This window comes from Daphnia pulex, chromosome 12 (assembly GCF_021134715.1).
Source record: "Daphnia pulex isolate KAP4 chromosome 12, ASM2113471v1".
Classification (NCBI taxonomy): domain Eukaryota; kingdom Metazoa; phylum Arthropoda; class Branchiopoda; order Diplostraca; family Daphniidae; genus Daphnia; species Daphnia pulex.
This window is the reverse complement of record NC_060028.1, coordinates 4,221,265-4,238,704: the sequence shown is the minus strand read 5'-3', so window position 1 is coordinate 4,238,704 and position 17,440 is coordinate 4,221,265. Positions and strand designations below refer to the sequence as shown.

General features: G+C 36.6%; 1 protein-coding gene across 2 annotated transcripts; it reads right to left on the bottom strand.

Moving 5' to 3' along the window:
* Positions 1-13,138: 13,138 nt before the first annotated feature.
* On the bottom strand, positions 13,139-17,143 carry LOC124208536 (protein N-terminal asparagine amidohydrolase-like). Of its 2 annotated transcripts, none has more exons than XM_046606352.1 (8): positions 16,916-17,143; positions 15,163-15,350; positions 14,908-14,976; positions 14,602-14,784; positions 14,309-14,416; positions 14,142-14,242; positions 13,968-14,060; positions 13,139-13,830 (listed from the first exon to the last, which is right to left on the bottom strand). In XM_046606352.1, the coding sequence occupies exons 2-8, from the start codon at positions 15,347-15,349 to the stop codon at positions 13,639-13,641; spliced, it is 933 nt and encodes a 310-aa protein (XP_046462308.1). In that variant the 5' UTR covers position 15,350; positions 16,916-17,143; the 3' UTR covers positions 13,139-13,638. The 2 variants fall into 2 exon arrangements, with proteins under 2 accessions (XP_046462308.1, XP_046462309.1); XM_046606353.1 differs by having other exon boundaries at positions 14,908-14,973.
* Positions 17,144-17,440: the final 297 nt, after the last annotated feature.

Below are 17,440 nucleotides of genomic sequence, written 5' to 3'. Positions count from 1 at the left end.
AAAATATTTGTTATTTATGAACAAATAGCAAATAAAATAATAAACTTACCGTTCATGTTTGTTAGCTTCTCGTCCTCCATGTAACCTCAACTTGTGTTTTTCAATCGATTATTTTCTTCCGGCAACAACTTTACACATATAACATGAATAGGTTAAAATTGTATGCTTTTGGATTTCATGATTTAACCTAGATGATGCGTGAGAAAACGGAGATTCACACCGTGAAAATCTACAAATGATTTTTGTAATGTGTTTTTAACTGTTCAATGTTATTTCTTTTAGATGGCCGATGATACAAAATAAAAAAATCAAAGCTGAAAGAAAATTTGACTAAGGGCTAAAATTACGTCTATGAGTGGGATTACAATACCAGAAATACCACCTCTCGAGTCAGTAGAAAATCAACAATATTCTTGAAAACTCGTTTCTCACACGTTTTACTAGCATCATATATCGTCACTCCATTCCCATAACAAAATGTTCACAACAACAAGAACACATTTACTTTGTTTCTTCATATCCAGTTTTTTGTTCAAAACGACAAAACCATTGGGTTGTCGTAGGTTGCAATTGCATGAATGATTGATAAAAGAAAGCTCACTTATGAAAATTATCAGGAAATAAACCAGTGTAGACGATAGTTCTTCATTTATCAAGTTCCCATGAAAGGACAGCAATCCTTCTCATGATTCTCAGGAAATTTAAAGTCAAAATTAAAAAATTTGAATAAAACATTTTTGGTAAGAAACCGAAACATTTCTTGATGTATAAGGAAAACACGTAAACTTCTTAAGCAATTTACCAGTTTTTCTTCACATTGTTACTAAGAATTTTTAGAAAAAAAAATTGCAAAAGGGCTGATTTTCTTAAATGTGGCTTTTGGGACCCTCATCTCCTTTCAACATCTTCTTTTTAGTACCATCACAATCTAATTTAAAAAAATCAATTAGTCTTATTTCTTAAAATGTAACATTAAATAAAAAATTTACTAGATTGCCATTATTCTTCAAAAGCCTCAGCAATGGAACTTACTTTCTCATTTTACTTCTTCTTTTCTTCTTCGTACTTCTTCATTTCTTCCTTGAACTTCTTCTTTTCTTCCCCCAGTACTTTTTTTTACCCAAGACTCTTCTTTCTCTGTACTTTTTTTCTGTTTTCTATATTCTTTAGCTTTTTATGACTTGGACTAGGCTTGGCTACACATAATTTGTTCTTGGGGTTCTGCACCGTCATCATTGCCACCATCAGGTTGATTTTCTTTTTCTTGGCTTGGATCAGTTTCATATATTGCTATCCTGGTTCGTCATTATCTTCTTCTTTATCATAACTTCCTTCATCATTATCTTCTTCATAATTTTTCTCCATTTTCATAGACATCGTTGACAGAGAAGGGAGCATCAGTTTCTAAAGAAAATGCAAACGTTTAATGTGATAATTTTGGATAAAAATTCACTGACTCTCTCAATTCCTACGACTGCACAGACGTCTCAAATAAGGGTAGGGACGCATCCGGTTTGTTAGTGTAACGAAATGGACGAAAGACAGTTGGAAGAGCTCAGTTGTTCTTGCTCTTCCTTTGACTTATCCGTTGATGTATATCTGAGCTATTTGGCTCATAACACTTTATAACAAAGACAAAAATCACAAGACAGGTTTTACTATTTTAGATCTGTAATGTTGTTGACTGAAACCGACTAAGTTAAATACTCAAAAAGAAGAAATGAATTTTTTAAATTTCAGTTGTCGAGTCCAAAAAATTGTTGGGTAAAAAAAAACAAAATATTGTTTATTTAGTTTTAAGTTTTTCGGTTTTCTTTTTTAAATAATCTGTAGAAAAAATAGTCTAATTACCAATACTTAAAAAAATAACATGAGTTGCATTTATCTTCTAAGGATTCAGCCAGGATGCTGATTTCTTCTTCAGTAATATTTTTCTTCTTCTCTTACTCCACCTTGTCCTTCCTCAATTTTTTTTTTTTCCTTAATCAACTGCCTCTACATCGCTTTCTTCTGAATTACTGAAGCTATTAAGGGATGACTCACAATAAGTTTCTTAAAAACCAAACAAACAAAAGATTCAAATTAAATAAGTATGCAAAATTATGAACTTTACTTATTACCACATCTAAGAAAAGGGAAGCCTACAAACTGTGTTCCGACGTAATTTTCTAATACCACATTTAGAAAGAAAAATTATTAATTGATATAGTTTTATTGTTATTTATAAGTTACTTCAAACAAATCCACGGCTCTTTTAAATTCATTTTGAATACATTTACAGTCTAACCAACTGACTTCAAGACAACGCGAAAATGGCTTGTATAATTTAAGCAATAGTTCCATTTTCCTCTACTAACACAGGTTTTTTCCTGAAAATTGTTATAATTTACTCTGCGTTAAACGTGTTCTGTTTGTTTCGGATGTGGCTGGCCATATGAATTGTAATTTTTGGTAATTGAGCGTTCAAGAAAACTGAGTGAACGTACCCGTAAATTAAAAATATTAATGAATTTGTGAAATTTTTGCAATGTTACAAATTTATACCAACTAAGAAAGTCCTTTTGACTTTGAGAATTGCTGTTTTGGCAGTGTTGAATCCTTTATTGAGACTGCGTCGTAAACTCTTTCCTAGGTAGGCAGGGATTCGTGATTTCTGCTGTTAACTTTTTGAAGTCTTCTTTTCCCTCTTCCAGAAAAACATTGCTTCGTCGAGGATGTAGGGCATCAATTCCTGTATTCAATATATGCAAGAATTCCTCTGTATACAAGTTTTCTACAATATCAATATATTGCCTATACAATACGTCATCAAAGAGCTCGCCCAGAAAGGAATTACCTAATGCTCGGTGAATTTTGGAATAGGAAAGAGAAGCCAAAAATGATTTATGTATTTCTAAGCACTATAAAAGATCTTGCAAAGCTATCTATCGAAGGTTTTGAGTAGAATCTACACGGGGAAAAAATATCTCCCAATGTTTTGTACTAGGAGCCTGTGCAGATGCAGTAGCAAGGTGCATGATGCAGAAGTTTATTCAATTCATGGAACTTTTGGCTGTCCATGGGGCCATACAGATTGAAAACGATTGCCTTGTCAGGTAAAGAGTGATTTGCATTTCTGTTTGCTTAGCTGGAATGGACGTTCATATTCAATGAACGTCAGATATAAAATCGAATAACAGCAGATATAAAAGAGAAATTAGTCAGCCCAATGCCAAACCTCTGTGCCAAACACTTAGTTATTGAAAGTTTCTCGATTGAAATTGTGCTTAAATACATTTTCCAGTTCATTATCACCTATTCCCAATATCACCTCAACAAATCCATTCTTGTTTCTTGTTAGGTTGAAATAAAACTTGCCAGAGACTTAACATTTGTTATGGTAACATTCATTGAATATGAACCTACAAAAAGAACAGTGGTTTTTGAAGTTAACAATTTCTGGCAATTATGGATTGGATTTTGATGGTTCTTTGTATGTGGATACCCTTTGAATAAATATGAGGTGTCAATTACAGTCCAAATAATCATAGCTGTAATGACACATTTTCCGTATTATTATCTTTCCAACATTAGTATGACATAGGCAGTTTGTTTAAAACATTGCATTGACGCCCTTAATTTTAATTTATATGACATTAGTTTGACTATAAATCACATTTTGTCAATTAGATGAAAAATTAAACAAATTCAGTAATAAGTTTTTGATTGACTTGACGAGTTGAACCTGGACGTGGTTTGACAGGAGTATTGCTGCTATGTATAACGTATTTTTTTTAGCATCTGCAATGTGGAAGGCAACTGGCTTTCCGTTGTGAAGAAACCTCCTAATATTGTATTCAAAAGTTGCGACTTCATTATTAATCTTTTGAAGCTAATCTAATCTTTTGAAGGTAATCTGACCAGGTTCTCTAACAAGCTATTTTATCGTTTATCTTCATATTCCTTATCTTTTTTAGCCTACTGAGGACATACAATTTAGTATGTAAAGAATCGATTATATGGACTCATATAGCTTTAAAAAGGTAGTTGACTAACTATCGTTGATTAATAACCTTCGTTACCTTTGTTTTCTGCCAGGTCGTTCAAGCCAATGATTTTAGATAAGGTCTACCGGAAAAGACGCTCGTTTGAAGAAAAAAAAACAAGACGCTTGTGATGTGGATGGTCGCGATGTTTAGTGAAGATGATTTAAATGTAGAAGATGTTGTGAAATACAGACCGGAAGAAGTCGAACCAATAAAAAAATCACTTACTATCAGAATTTTAGCTATACATATGTTCGAGCCATTTTCTTATTGCTTATGTGTGTTTTGACCCACACGATAGCTTTTGTTCCTATAATCAATGAGTCATATATAGGCAGTGCTGCAGTGCAAATGGCACTGTCACTGAGTGCTGTGAATAAGAATTTCTGCTGGACCAATTAATCAAGCCGTAGAGAAAAATTCTTTGTGCGCAGTATTTTTCAAAGCAAACTTTAAGGAGTAAATGACGAAAAACTGTTAAAAAGAATTTTTGCTGGATCGTTCTAATAATAGGAAAAAAGTTTTCTTCGCAGTTTTTCCCAGCAAACTTTCAGGAATCAATGATTCGCTGGTGTAGAGACTGCGAATAAAGAATTTCTCCAAAAACTGGACCGACCCAGCAGAAAATTTCTTTCGCACTCACTGAAAGTACCATTTGAACAGCAGCACTTCAAATAAGATTCTTTAGGAGCAACAATATTTGTGGTAACCCTAAAGTTTTTCGTAACAGCGATTTCGTCAAATTCGGCACCACTTTTGTTCTTTTTTGCCATGCATTTGTCAGTTTTGGCACCTCCGACGCATTTAGCGATTCCTACTTAGCCAGGAGTCGTGCAATTATATTTGCTGATTATTGTGTTTGTGTGTTTTGTAAGTTTGTCATCATCGCTAGAGATCTTGACCGGATGTGATCGGACCAAAGACAAGGAGGTTTTTCCTTTTTTTGTCTGGTCTTTGGATCAGAAAAAATTCTAGCCCGATTACGAAAAAATTGAAAACCCGATTACAATGAATTAAAAAAATCAACTATGGAAGGCGAATGAAGATGTGATTTAAAATTTGATGATATGGAAATCAAATTTTTCTTTTACATTCTGTTCAGTCTCAGTCAGTTAACTTCTTCTAAAAAAGTACCGAAACTGGGGAACACAATGGATTTTTGTTTGATAACTACTATTCAGGAGTGTAAGTTGTTGTTTATTTTATTTTTGAATTAATTCTTGAAAAAATCATTATTTATTTTAGTTTGCCTTGTTAGCAGATGGGAATTCCTAAACTGAATCGAGAAAACTTAAACTAACAGCATCATAAAGTCCACTCTCAAGAAATATATGAGTGAGACTGTTATTACGGAACCCTGTCCACCAAATAGGCCTGGCAATGCTAAAGAAATGGGTACAATCTATTCTTACATCGTGAATGTTAAGGAGAGAAAATACGGAGGACCTCCGCCAAACTGGATGGTTCCCCGTCCACCAAGCAGCTGCAAAGTAAGTTTTCCCAACCCTATATATTAACCAAAAATGTTAACTGCATTCTGTTAATTATCTTTCTATCAATTTTTTTTAAATTTACCTCTTGATGTTTAGAAGATAATTTTATTCCGTAATTTTTAGACTGTGGATCTATTTGGTGTTTACGGCTAATCATGGATCCCCTTACAACACTCAACAGCGGGTATGGGCTTGTAAGATTTACTGCAATTAAGCAGTACGATAAGCTGTTAATCAGGTAGAATTGCAATGGGAAATAATCCATTCACAAGACATTTCATTAACGACGATTATGATTTATTTGTTATTCATGTGCAATTTGTACTCGTAGCTGAATGATTTGCGTATCAAAGGATCAGGTGCTCTGCAAGTTCAGAAGGCGGAGAGAGGACGCGAAAGGAGATGTTAAAGAGTGTTAATTGAAAGGACGGTGCTAGATCCCGACGAGATAAAGAGAGTAGTTCACATGATCTAGAAGAGACCACTTCTTGTGAACTATGAACAGAAGGGGACGCAGTTACTGTGTTACATGGAGATCCTGTTTGTCGCCGTATGTAAGTGCCCCTATATTTGAACTCTGAATCACTCGGATGACAAACATTCCCTCTCCTATCCCCAATTAAGATTCTAAAATTAACAAAGAGAGTTAAATACCGATCATAAATTATATGGGATAAGAGATAAAGGTACAGAAAAATAAAAGTTTTAAACTGGTGCCGAAACGGATAATATTAATGCCAAAACGGACGTTTTATTAAATATTGGAGGAAGATGTATTCGTATAGAGTGCCGAAACCGACGAAATCGCTGGGAAGAATAAAAAGTGCTGAACAGGACACCCAAAACTTCGTTAAATCAACATTGCATGGCCCAGTAGGTTGGATCGAAATTGTTTTTTTTTATGAATTCAAAAAATCAGCCAAGTTATTTTATTAATCTATGTTTCAATATGTTATGTTCAAAATTTGGGGGAAATTTAACCACTGGTGTGTCTCCGTCGCTCGTTTATGTCTTGAAAAAATGCGGAAAATTGTTTACCTTTCATAGTTTTTTTTGAATAAAATCTTTACCTTACCAGCTTTGTTTTTCAAAATTAGAGGTCTTATTGAGCAGATAATAAACTTTAAGAAAATGTATTTTTTAAATAGTTACTAGTTACTGAGAAAATTTTATAAAACTATTAAAATGTAGTGGTTTTTCTTTTCTTATCAGAAATTGCACTGTGGCGCTACTAGTCTTTAGCTTTAACTCAATTTTCTCAATGACTGTAAAATGAAATGGCATCAAGCTACATAAATTTTTAAAGCCAAAATGATGAGCTATATGCTAGTTTCTGTCGGAATTCAAATATAATTGAGTGTCATGTGATGTCTGAAGCCATTGATAAATTTTTTCATCGCCAAATTCCAGTAATGAAGATAATGGAACTACTCATCAATTTGAAGAGTAACCTTCACGGTCCTTCTATGTTGAACCATTCTGAATGGTTGGATAACAGGGCCCAAGTAGCCCTCAAATCCACCTTGTCATCTCGGCAAGACAAAATCATTGCACTTGAACTGATTGGTGCTTCACTACACAGCTATGTTGAAGAATATGGCTTTGTTGTGAAGTTTATGAGCTGGAGAGAAGCCATGACTCTTCGTTACTTTTATGGTGATGTTCTGCCTAAAACACCTGACGTGTCTGCTTCATCTGCTGCATCTTCTGTTGTCTTCGAAACTACTGAGGAATTCATGTCAACGGAAGACCTGTATATATTGGAGGAACATTTCAAGCGTGACGTATTTGGCCTTGGCGTTGATTACCCTGATGTGGAAGTGCATAAAAAATGTATCGTTGAATTAAGGTTTCAATCGCTTCTTGTGATTCGAAGAATCGGTAACCTAGCGAATCACGGTCCTTCCTTTTACATCTAAAGTTTGTACGACTTTGTGACAGGCAAGATACAAGATGACAACGCGCCCTTTGCTGTGATGAACCCCATCGTTTTCAACACTTTCTTGCTCATCCTGGAACAAACGACTAAATTCGATCCAACGCTACTTTCCCGAAAATCATTTGATATTTTTATCAAAACCCTTAATTTTGCGTCTCGTTTTTTGCTATTTTGGCAAGGAAACCGCCCTAATTTAATGGAAGAAAAGAAATTTTATCCTTCGAGAATCTTTTGGTCATCACCAAATCCATCGCAACGATTGCAAGATATTTCTTCAACCCAGCAATGATATCTGCCGTGAACTTTGAGGATGAAGATGTTGTAGACGGTGAAGACGATGACGACGATGAAGATGATGAAGACGCTGATGAAAGTGAAGACGAACGATTCATTGATTTCGAAGGAACTCTTGATTCGATATCAGAAAATTTGAACTCTTTGGTAAATGAATCTATTTACAAATTTGCAAATATCATTTTTCATTTAGTTCTCGTACTGGAGTCCATGTTCCCTAATGTAAAGAACCAAGAAAAGCAGCAATTGGAAGAGTATCTTTCGAATTACACTATAAACTACTTTCTAGAACGCATGACCACTGTTCTTCACGTGACCTTGATCTCATGCAACTCTTTCTTAAACTTGGAGCTCGAGTAAGCGCCATCGCCTGCCATTGACCAACTCCGCTCCACTATCCGGTCAAAAACAAAAGGGCTTATTTAAATGTTAACCTGGCCATAATTCGGGCTTTGGTGTATGCTGGAGCTCATCTCCACCCTGGCTGCAGATGACAAGAAGTCCGTCATCGATATTTTAAAGAGTTATGGGAATATGTACAGAGGAAGAGGCAGAGGTGTCGCATCCGATGCGTAATCCGATGCGTTAATCAGTACTGTGTTTCCTCTTTCTTGGCATTGTGCTCTAGTCATCCGTCGAGACAGAATTCCCTACGATGTAGATGGGCTTCCTCGTCACCTCCAGGAACTCCTCTCTCGTCAAATTCGTCGTTAAAGGTAAATTTAAAAGATTTTAATTACTTTACTTATGTCATTATATATTTTTTTTATTTAGATCCAAACCATTTAACTCAACCTGATGACCACGCTGATAATTGATTTCGCTTTCGTCTTTGGGTCGTTAAATTTAGTCCGAGGATTGATTCGAGGGGTCGGCAGCTCTAAAAAGTAAGGTTTTTGGCGGTAAAAAAGCCAAAGAAAAACGAGAAAATGTTACAGATTGTTTTGAGGAAAGAAAAAGAAAATGAAAGGTAGAAAAGGCAGAAATGGGTGTTACAATAAGAAAATAAGCGGGAATTTAGGAAAAAGGAGAAAGAAAAGGGAAAAAATAGATAGAAAAGGGGAAAATCCGATAAAAAGAAAAAGAAAAGGGGAAAAGTTACGGAAAAGAAAAACTTTTCCATAAAATGCAATTGATGCAAATCATGGAAATGGGCCTAAGGGCTGTCAGCTGATTTTGTTGAATACGCCCAACAACACCAGCTGGACTCATCAACTTAGTTTCTGGCGTAGTGTTTGATCCTGATCCACACGTTGGGACTATTGTTTAAATAGTGAAGTGTGGGATTTATTAGTTGTGATGGCTAAGAGTAATTTGGAGGAAGATATTTTTAACGGGTTAAAACAATGAGGTATTGAGCTTAACACTCACGTTGAAAATATCTTTCGGTTTACTGGATATAATAATGCAAGGACTCTAGCCAATTTCAATTGCGCAACCGGTGTGCAAGAAATCGAAGAATGTGTGCGCTCCACTTTGGGAAAAAAGGAACGTCATGTCAAGATGGACTGCCAGAAGAGAACGGCGACTTTCGGCGAGTGGCTCGCCGATGACCCATGCGATTTTATTTTTTTCCCTGGTGAACGCTCGGCAATTTTGCTTTCTGTTGACATTGCGAAGACAATTGTTGCCGAGTATGATCAGCGGAAGCGAAAGTTTGTTTCGCTGGACGGTAGTAGTAACAAACGACATCGGTTAGAAGACGGGAATGATACGCGATTGACAAGTTCTACTTCATCTTCATCTACTCCTTCAAATACGGAACACACGGCTGGCTCCAGCAATGCGACCGGGAGTCACACATCAATTCCGTCTTCTGACGCAACGCAAGTTACCAATCAACAATCTTCACAGCCGCTTATGAGAAAAGGCAAGACATTAGCTGATTAGCTATCTTTTCAGTTGGTTGGAAAAAACGCAATATGACATTGAATATGATTCGTCACAGTGCCAAATTGACTTGATAAATCCCCGAATTACGTGTACTGCTTGCTAGATTCGAAAACCTTTCCAAGTCTACGACAACGGTCGTAGACTTGGAAAGGTTTGCGGTTTTTACAACCAACTGAAAAGATAATCAGATAAAGTTAACATCCAACGGTCTGATGGAACTGTCACAGGAAAAGTTGAGGAGACCCCAATGATAAGTAACGGGTATTTCCCGTGTAAATATTATGTATGCAGTGTCCCTATGCCTATTTTGGACGAAGAGAAGTCCCTTCGCTTGTCAGAATCGACAACCGATCAACTTAACCTTTTTTTGAATTTACTTGAGAAATAAAAAAAATTGGCAACCTAGCTTTAACCTTGTCATTTTCACCGTTTGTGAAAAGAAAATGGTAAACAGTGCAACAAGAAAGACAAAAAGGGGATAGTGCAACAAAAAAAAGGCAAAAAGAGAAAAAAGATATAAAAGAAAGACAAAAAAAGAACGAAATGAAAAAAGTGCTAGGAGAGGTAAGAAAAAGGAAATAGGGCTTATTCACATCGTGAAAATCCGACTTCCAGAAATCTGGCAACGCATGATATTTCTAGTTTTTTTCGTTTACATGGCAAAGGCCATAAGAAATCTAAGTGGCTTCAATAAAAATAATCTAGTGTTTTTAATTCGGAATATTTCTTCAAAAGAATTTCACAGTGCTCTAGGTAAGATATCGGTCGTTAATTTGATGTATAATTTACTAGGACTTAAAAATTGTTTAGGGCTAAAAATTTAAATGTAAAACTTTGTTTTGTTTTTTTTTTTAGGAAAGAACGGGGAGAAGAGAGAGAATGGGACGAATGGGGGATAAGAGGAAACGTGGGTCCCCTTTTTTTTTCGTACGCCCTCCTCCCTCCCATTCTCCCTCTTCTCCCCGTTCTTCCCTCAAAAAAACCAAAACAAAGTATTACATTTAAATTTTTAGCCCTAAACAATTTTTAAGTCCTAGTAAATTATACATCAAATTAACGACCGATATCTTACCTAGAGCACTGTGAAATTCTTTTGAAGAAATATTCCGAATTAAAAACACTAGATTATTTTTATTGAAGCCACTTAGATTTCTTATGGCCTTTGCCATGTAAACGAAAAAAACTAGAAATATCATGCGTTGCCAGATTTCTGGAAGTTGGATTTTCGCGATGTGAATAAGCCCTATAGGGGGAGTAGAGGTTTCGGAAGATAAACAAGGGGCGAGAAGCGCTAAAAATTACATATCAAAAGGGCAAAAAAGGACACCATTATTTGTACTTTTTAGCGCTGCCGACCCCTCGGATTGATTCTCTGTTCAACTTTTTTTCATTTGTTTCGCCATTTTACGCAGAAGTTTCAGTTTTCTCTTTGTGTCGTTTGTGTCGTCGACTTGTCTCAATAAAAATGATGCAAAGTTCTCAAAGGGCAAAGTTTCAAATTTTTTTAATGAAACGCTAATTTTTGGCGATTTTTTTAAGAAAAAGGCCGGGAGCTGCGGTAAAACCTCGAAATATGATAAAAGTTAAGTACTTAAAAAAAGATGAGAAATTCACTAAATGATAGACCCTACACACTATCACAACGAGAATTTTGTAAAAACAACGCAACACAAAGGTTCCCCATTCTCTATCATGAGCTCAATTAAATTGGTTACAGCCTGAAAAAAAACGAGGGTGTAAATATATATGAATGGCGAAATCTTTGACTCATGCAAAAAAACTGTTATATATGGCTTCGAGTAACCTGAGCCCCGTTCAAATCCGGGAAACTTTGGTCTAGCGTAAAGTCGGACTGTTTTGCTATTCGCTTTTCTGTAGCTTAATCATCTGCCCGTAATAGATTTTATCGTGGGAAATCTGCCCAGTCAGTACATTACTTGAAGATTGCGTCATCACGGCGACGCTATAGACATCTGGTGGTGATTGGCATGTTTGGGCATGTTTTGACATGAATAAGCTCCTCCCCCAAAATGTTCGTGACATTATCCGTGACATTATCCGTGACAGACACAGGCTCCTCCCCCAAAAGCTTGTTCTTTTATTATATATAGATTGACTGATTGACAGTTTCGTAGTGCCCAAAGATCTCTAAGCTCTAATGGTCATCAGCCCGGTCTCATAAGTCAAAGTAACGAAGTTCGATTCTCGGATAAGTCGAAATAGAATTTTCAAAAAAAAATTGAAAATTTTTAAAGACAGTAGCATTAATCACTGTAATGTCATGCGGTTACATGTTGCATTACAGTTAATTAGAGTTAATGTCTCGGCTGATGGATAGCAAGCTAACAATTAAACCCATGTTTTCACTCAATATCGCTGTGGTGTAGTGAACATCTGGGCTGACACTCACAGTGAATGCAAAAAATTCATATTTTGGAAGACGAAATTTTGGAACACCCGCTGGGGGCTATGTCGAACAAAAAATGCAGCGGTTACGACAAGAAGCCCCCAGCGGGTGTGTTGATTACTAAAACTGAAATTGGCGATTGGGGGGGTCTATAAAAACATGAATAACTTACAAAAAAATCGGTCCCGCCTTTTAAAAAATAATATCAACTTAAAGAAGAAAAAACAAAGAATTTAATGAGACTATGATCGTATTTTTAGGTCGATTAGGTTACAAATGGGAGAGATTTCAAAACTTTTCGTTTCCCCATTAACCACCATGTTAAAACGCGCAAAGAAATTTTCGACGGCTCACCGATTTTTCAATAGATTTTAATTTTTTTTTTAACTAAATAACATTGTAATTAAACAAAAATTGGAACTTAAGTTAATCTTGCAATTCTCTTTAACGTTGTATTTTTAAAATCAAAAATTTTTAATAAAAAGACACCATTTAGCGAAAAGTTAATTTTTAAACACATTTGTTATATGATCCTTTTATTTTTTCGTGGGCGGGTTTTACACAGAGTAAGAGAACATTAATATAAATAAAGCTCATAAAAAATCGCTTTTAACAATTTGTTTTGTGTGAAAAGGCTAAAATTACCATACTATAGTACTGAAATCCGATTTTAGACAGAGTGAAATGCCGATTTTCGGAAATTTTTTTTACAGTGAATGTTAACGTTAATTCATGTATGCATGCACACCCTAAAAGAAAAGAATCAGCAAGAGCGGAACAGATTTTGGTCGGCTTGGGTTTCTCTCCAGAGGGCCAGTAAAGAGCAGCTATAACTTAGTCCTTGAATTAAATTTCATTCAAACAGGGATTTCAATGTTTTCTAACTTATTAGTACAGATTTACTCACAAATTTTTTATCAGTTGTGACTTACTGATATTTAAAAAAACTTAAATTTACTCTTTTACCTAAAATATCTCAATGATAATTATTATTATAGGTAAAAGTTTTCAATCACAGCATCCTGCAGGTCGTTCCTTTTGCGTTCATAAAGCTGTAATGTCTACTAAGTAATAAAGAACGCATTTATTGAGTAAACGAATTATTTATTTTCTCAATTCAAATAAAAATCGATTCAGATAGTAAAGTGAACAGGCATTAAAACCTTTGATTGGTTAAAATAAGTGGCATAAGCCCTCTGCAGTTAACAACGCATCATTATTGATTATTCAAAATCTCCTTCTGTTATTAAGAAGATGCTTAGACCAGCATAATTGAAAACAAAATTAAATGGTTCTTAAGACAGTAACATCCCACATGTCAATAATATACACACCAACCACCATGAAAGGGTATAGCTACTAGTGGGCTTTCTTGAAATGACCCAACAAAAAAAACCCGTTGTTAATTTTATTATTCCCGAAGTTTTGATACATGAATAAATTTTTTCTGTAAAATTTTTAGCCGATTTTTTAAGCCGCCACCTCTTCCCGGGAGGGGTAGCCAGTTTCATCTAAAACCACTCGCCAATTTTTGTCTCCCTTTTATCGTCTACAGTCATTTTCGTGATTTTTCTGATGACCCTTCGTTCAGTAACGCATATGCACCCACGTCCCAGATTCATCTCTCCTAAAGTATCGTGGTCGGTTATCTTGAAAAACGGTAACTCCGGGAAATGGATGATCTCGTATGTACTTTAAGGCCGTCCTTATCTTACTGGCGAAATGAGGCAATTCTACCTCTGGTGCGGTAGACAATTGTGAGACTATAAAATCGTCAGTCTGTATTCAACAAATTTATACGATAAAAAAGTGTTAAAGAAAAAATTTGGAAATGAAATTTAAACTTAAGTAATTTTCTCCATGAATTTGTTGCCATATAAACTCTTTTGAATCGGTAAATTAAAACTATTTTTTACCTGTTGCAGCCACAAGTCGACACCACGTAGTGGCTGATAGTGATAGGGACCTACACGCATTACGCCCAGCGTACAGTCATACATATCCATCAGCTAGAATTGATTCGATCATGATATCAAAATACAGTAAATATTAGAAGATGACATTTTTGTTATGATGGCTTCAATCCTCACATGAGAAGATCCTGTAAGTTGCCTAGCCGATCGCAATGCCATATCCGGTCCTTTGTCAGGAAATGTGGCATGAAATATTTCACCAGTTTTGACGTTGAAGCCTAAAACAAAGAGGCAGAAAACGCGTGAAAAATTGGATCAGATCTTGTTACCTTATATATGGTTACCAATTCCGTATATGATTGGCCAGGCCAAGCCACCGCGGATGGTGGTGTTCATTTCCCCAATACAGGCAAAAACCAAATCAATTTCCAATGGCTCTTTGTGAAATGCATCTGATAAAAAGAAAACACATAAATTTAAAAATAAAAGGCAAAAATAGTAACACTCTGATTTTGAGCTATAGTCTATTAGCGCCATAGTGCGAAAGAGAAAGAAAACTTACAAAAGATATTTGCTAATAGCAATATAAAGATGTAAAATTCCTCTATTTAGCAATAGACTACAGTAGCATTCTTACGTAAAAGAGTGATGACAAGACGTTCGGAATATCCTCTGGGATCCATGTAACCGCCAACGAGATGGAGCTCTACCCGACCATTTGCATAGCCCTGAGAAACCTCTTGTATCCGTGCTAGCAATGGAGTGATTCCACTTTCTTGGTCAGCTCCGTCCACATGAGCCATACAAGTTGCACCGGATCCTGTATCAAAGAATTCGGAACGGTTCATTCAAAATAATTATATTATTAGGCTCTATTCTTTGCGCGATTCTTTGACACGGAATAAACCAATGTGCTGGGTAATCTCTTATATGAGTGCCTTACCGGTATGTCGAAGAATGACGGTTACGCACGTGCTGCAATCATCCGTCCCCAAAAGTGAAACATTTTCTGCTTATTGAAAATCAGACACTGATCAATCGATTTGAATAGCCAAATAGAATAGCTAGATGGGGAAAGTATGCGTTTTGTTTGAACAGTGTGGGATGACACGAATTTAACAACACAAGGGGAACAGACAAGAAATGCAGTAGGAATCACTTCCGCATGCGGAGGATATGTGTAACACGTGTTGCTTACTATCGTGCGGAAGTGTGACGGCGTACTCTCGCTGATGAAGATACAAGAGACCGATGGGCGAAACCACTTTGGGCGGCAAAGAGGCCACATGAGCGGCAGCTTCCTTGAGATGTGGGGCTGCGTGGTACAGGTTCCGAGAATCGATGGGAGCCTCATCAAGGACTACTCCACCCAAAACGAGGACCATCCTATAATGAAGAGTATACTATGTAGCCTAGTCTTTGGCGTCTTTAGTTTCGTATGCTGTCGGCTTATTATAGGATGTACACTGGACTTCCGCCTTCGTTCCAGAAATCTTAACTACAACAACTGCACTCATATAGGCGATACGATTACATCACTGACCATAGTGACCACCGAAATTGTGTTTTTGCAGTAAAGAGTTTAACGATACACAGCAGAGTTAAACCGAGTTAAACCAAAAAAATTAATGGCGATGTTTAACATTTACTGCGGTACGATTTGAAACTGATGAAAAGTGACAATCGCTGTATAGATAAGATCTTACAATTTATTTCTTTACAAATGAAGAAATGGTGGAGGAGAAGGCTATAATACAAGAAAAGACACCATAGCTGCTTCCCTCGAAATACGATCACTTTGACCATATTTCGAAGGGTGTCCTTATCTATTCAGTATATATTCACGTCTCCCTCACACTTCTCCTTTTTTCTATTCGCCCTCTCGGTTAAAAGTTTTTTTTTCCTTTAAGTTGCTGCTCCCCGACCAAAAGTTGATTTTCCCCAATTCATTTCTGACTCGCCTTTTAATGCACACAAATATAACGATATAGCCTATGTGTGTGGGTGCGAGTGTGTACACTATGTATATACATTTCTGTCTTCCTCTAACCCTTGGTCCATGAGGGATCGTGTCTGAGACTTGAGGAGGAGTCTGTCATCATCGTTTCGTTCGCCATCTGCCCAATGTTTGGACCCCAACATCGCCTTGAAAAGGAAACGTCCTGTTATCAGTTTCTGTTTATGATTAGTGCGCGTTCCACGGAAAGAAGCGAACGCAAGCAAAACAGAATAAAACGCCAACCGCTCAAAAAGAAATGTAAGACGGTCAATTTTTGAAAGAAATACAGCAGTGAAGAAAACTAGTACACAATTTACGATCGCGTTCAATGTGCCTTTTATATATGTGATGTTTTATCAGATAGTTGCACACGCCATCATTGCTTCGTTTCTTGATTGGAACTTGGTCGCGAAATTTGATCTTATTACATCGCAACAGTCGAATCCTTTGATAAGTTCCGTAGGCAACGACGGAGATCGCGACTTGCTCAATGCATTCTATGGCGCTCTCTGTCCTCCCCTCATTTCTTCCCTTGTCCTCTTCAAACGGCAGCCGAGGCTTTTTTTCCGATGATGTTGAAAGGCCAGAAATAAAGGGACAAGTCGCTTCCTTTTTTCTTCTTTTTTAACGCTCGGACATAGTACAACCCTATAATGAAATGACGATGCGACTGTTCTCTTTCTCTCACAGACAACTGAGGGGGACTTCAAACAAAAAAAGAACTCATCCCCTATATTCCACAATCCCCATTTAAAAATCAGAAATGAAATTATGATTGATAAGAAGGAAAAAAAAAGATGCGCAACCAAATATTGGAAAATTTGGCCGACGGTATAATTATTCTGCGGTATACGGTTGTGTTACAAAAGTGCAGCAGAACTTTTAAACAAATTTAATACCATCATTATGATATGATAGAAAATAAAATCAGGCTATTTTTTAAAAATTCTACCTTGAGCACAGATAATGCGTAAGCGTGTTTATCCGTTGTCAGTCCTTGTAAGATCAGGTCTTCCTCATCGCTCAGTGTATTTAATAATGAGTAGCGTATTCAATTGGTAGAAAGTCTTTTGTATCACTGACGGAAATAATCTAGTATAGAGTCTACAGCAGTAATCCAGAGCTATGATCTTTCGACGTCGAGGATGGACCCGCGACTACAGCCAATGTACCAACGAAACAAATCTCATAAGCCACTTGACTGAGCCGCCAAGCAGCCAAGACAAATTTCGTGCGGTGTGATATTTACTCGTCAAGCCGCTTTTACTTTGCGATATACATCCCCATTGGTTTGTCTTATGCGTAGTAGTAGAGTAGAAAGGGCCAGCAAGCGGAATGAAACTGCAAAGAAGAACGAGAAAAGGAAGAAGGCGTTGAAACTGGTAATGATATGGGGTGGGTGGGGATTGGAGGAGTCAAAGGGAGATCGTGGTGGGCGGCAAATTCACCACTCACACTGTTCGTCCAGGTATATATT

Bases quoted from the DNA above. Each gene is read 5' to 3' on its own strand.
- LOC124208536 (XM_046606352.1), bottom strand. From the start codon at position 15,349: ATGGTCCTCGTTTTGGGTGGAGTAGTCCTTGATGAGGCTCCCATCGAT. The intron at 14,417-14,601 runs GTAAGAATGCTA...TCTTTTTATCAG, and splicing joins TCTTGTCATCACTCTTTTAC to ATGCATTTCACAAAGAGCCA. The intron at 14,061-14,141 runs GTGAGGATTGAA...AATCAATTCTAG, and splicing joins AACTTACAGGATCTTCTCAT to CTGATGGATATGTATGACTG.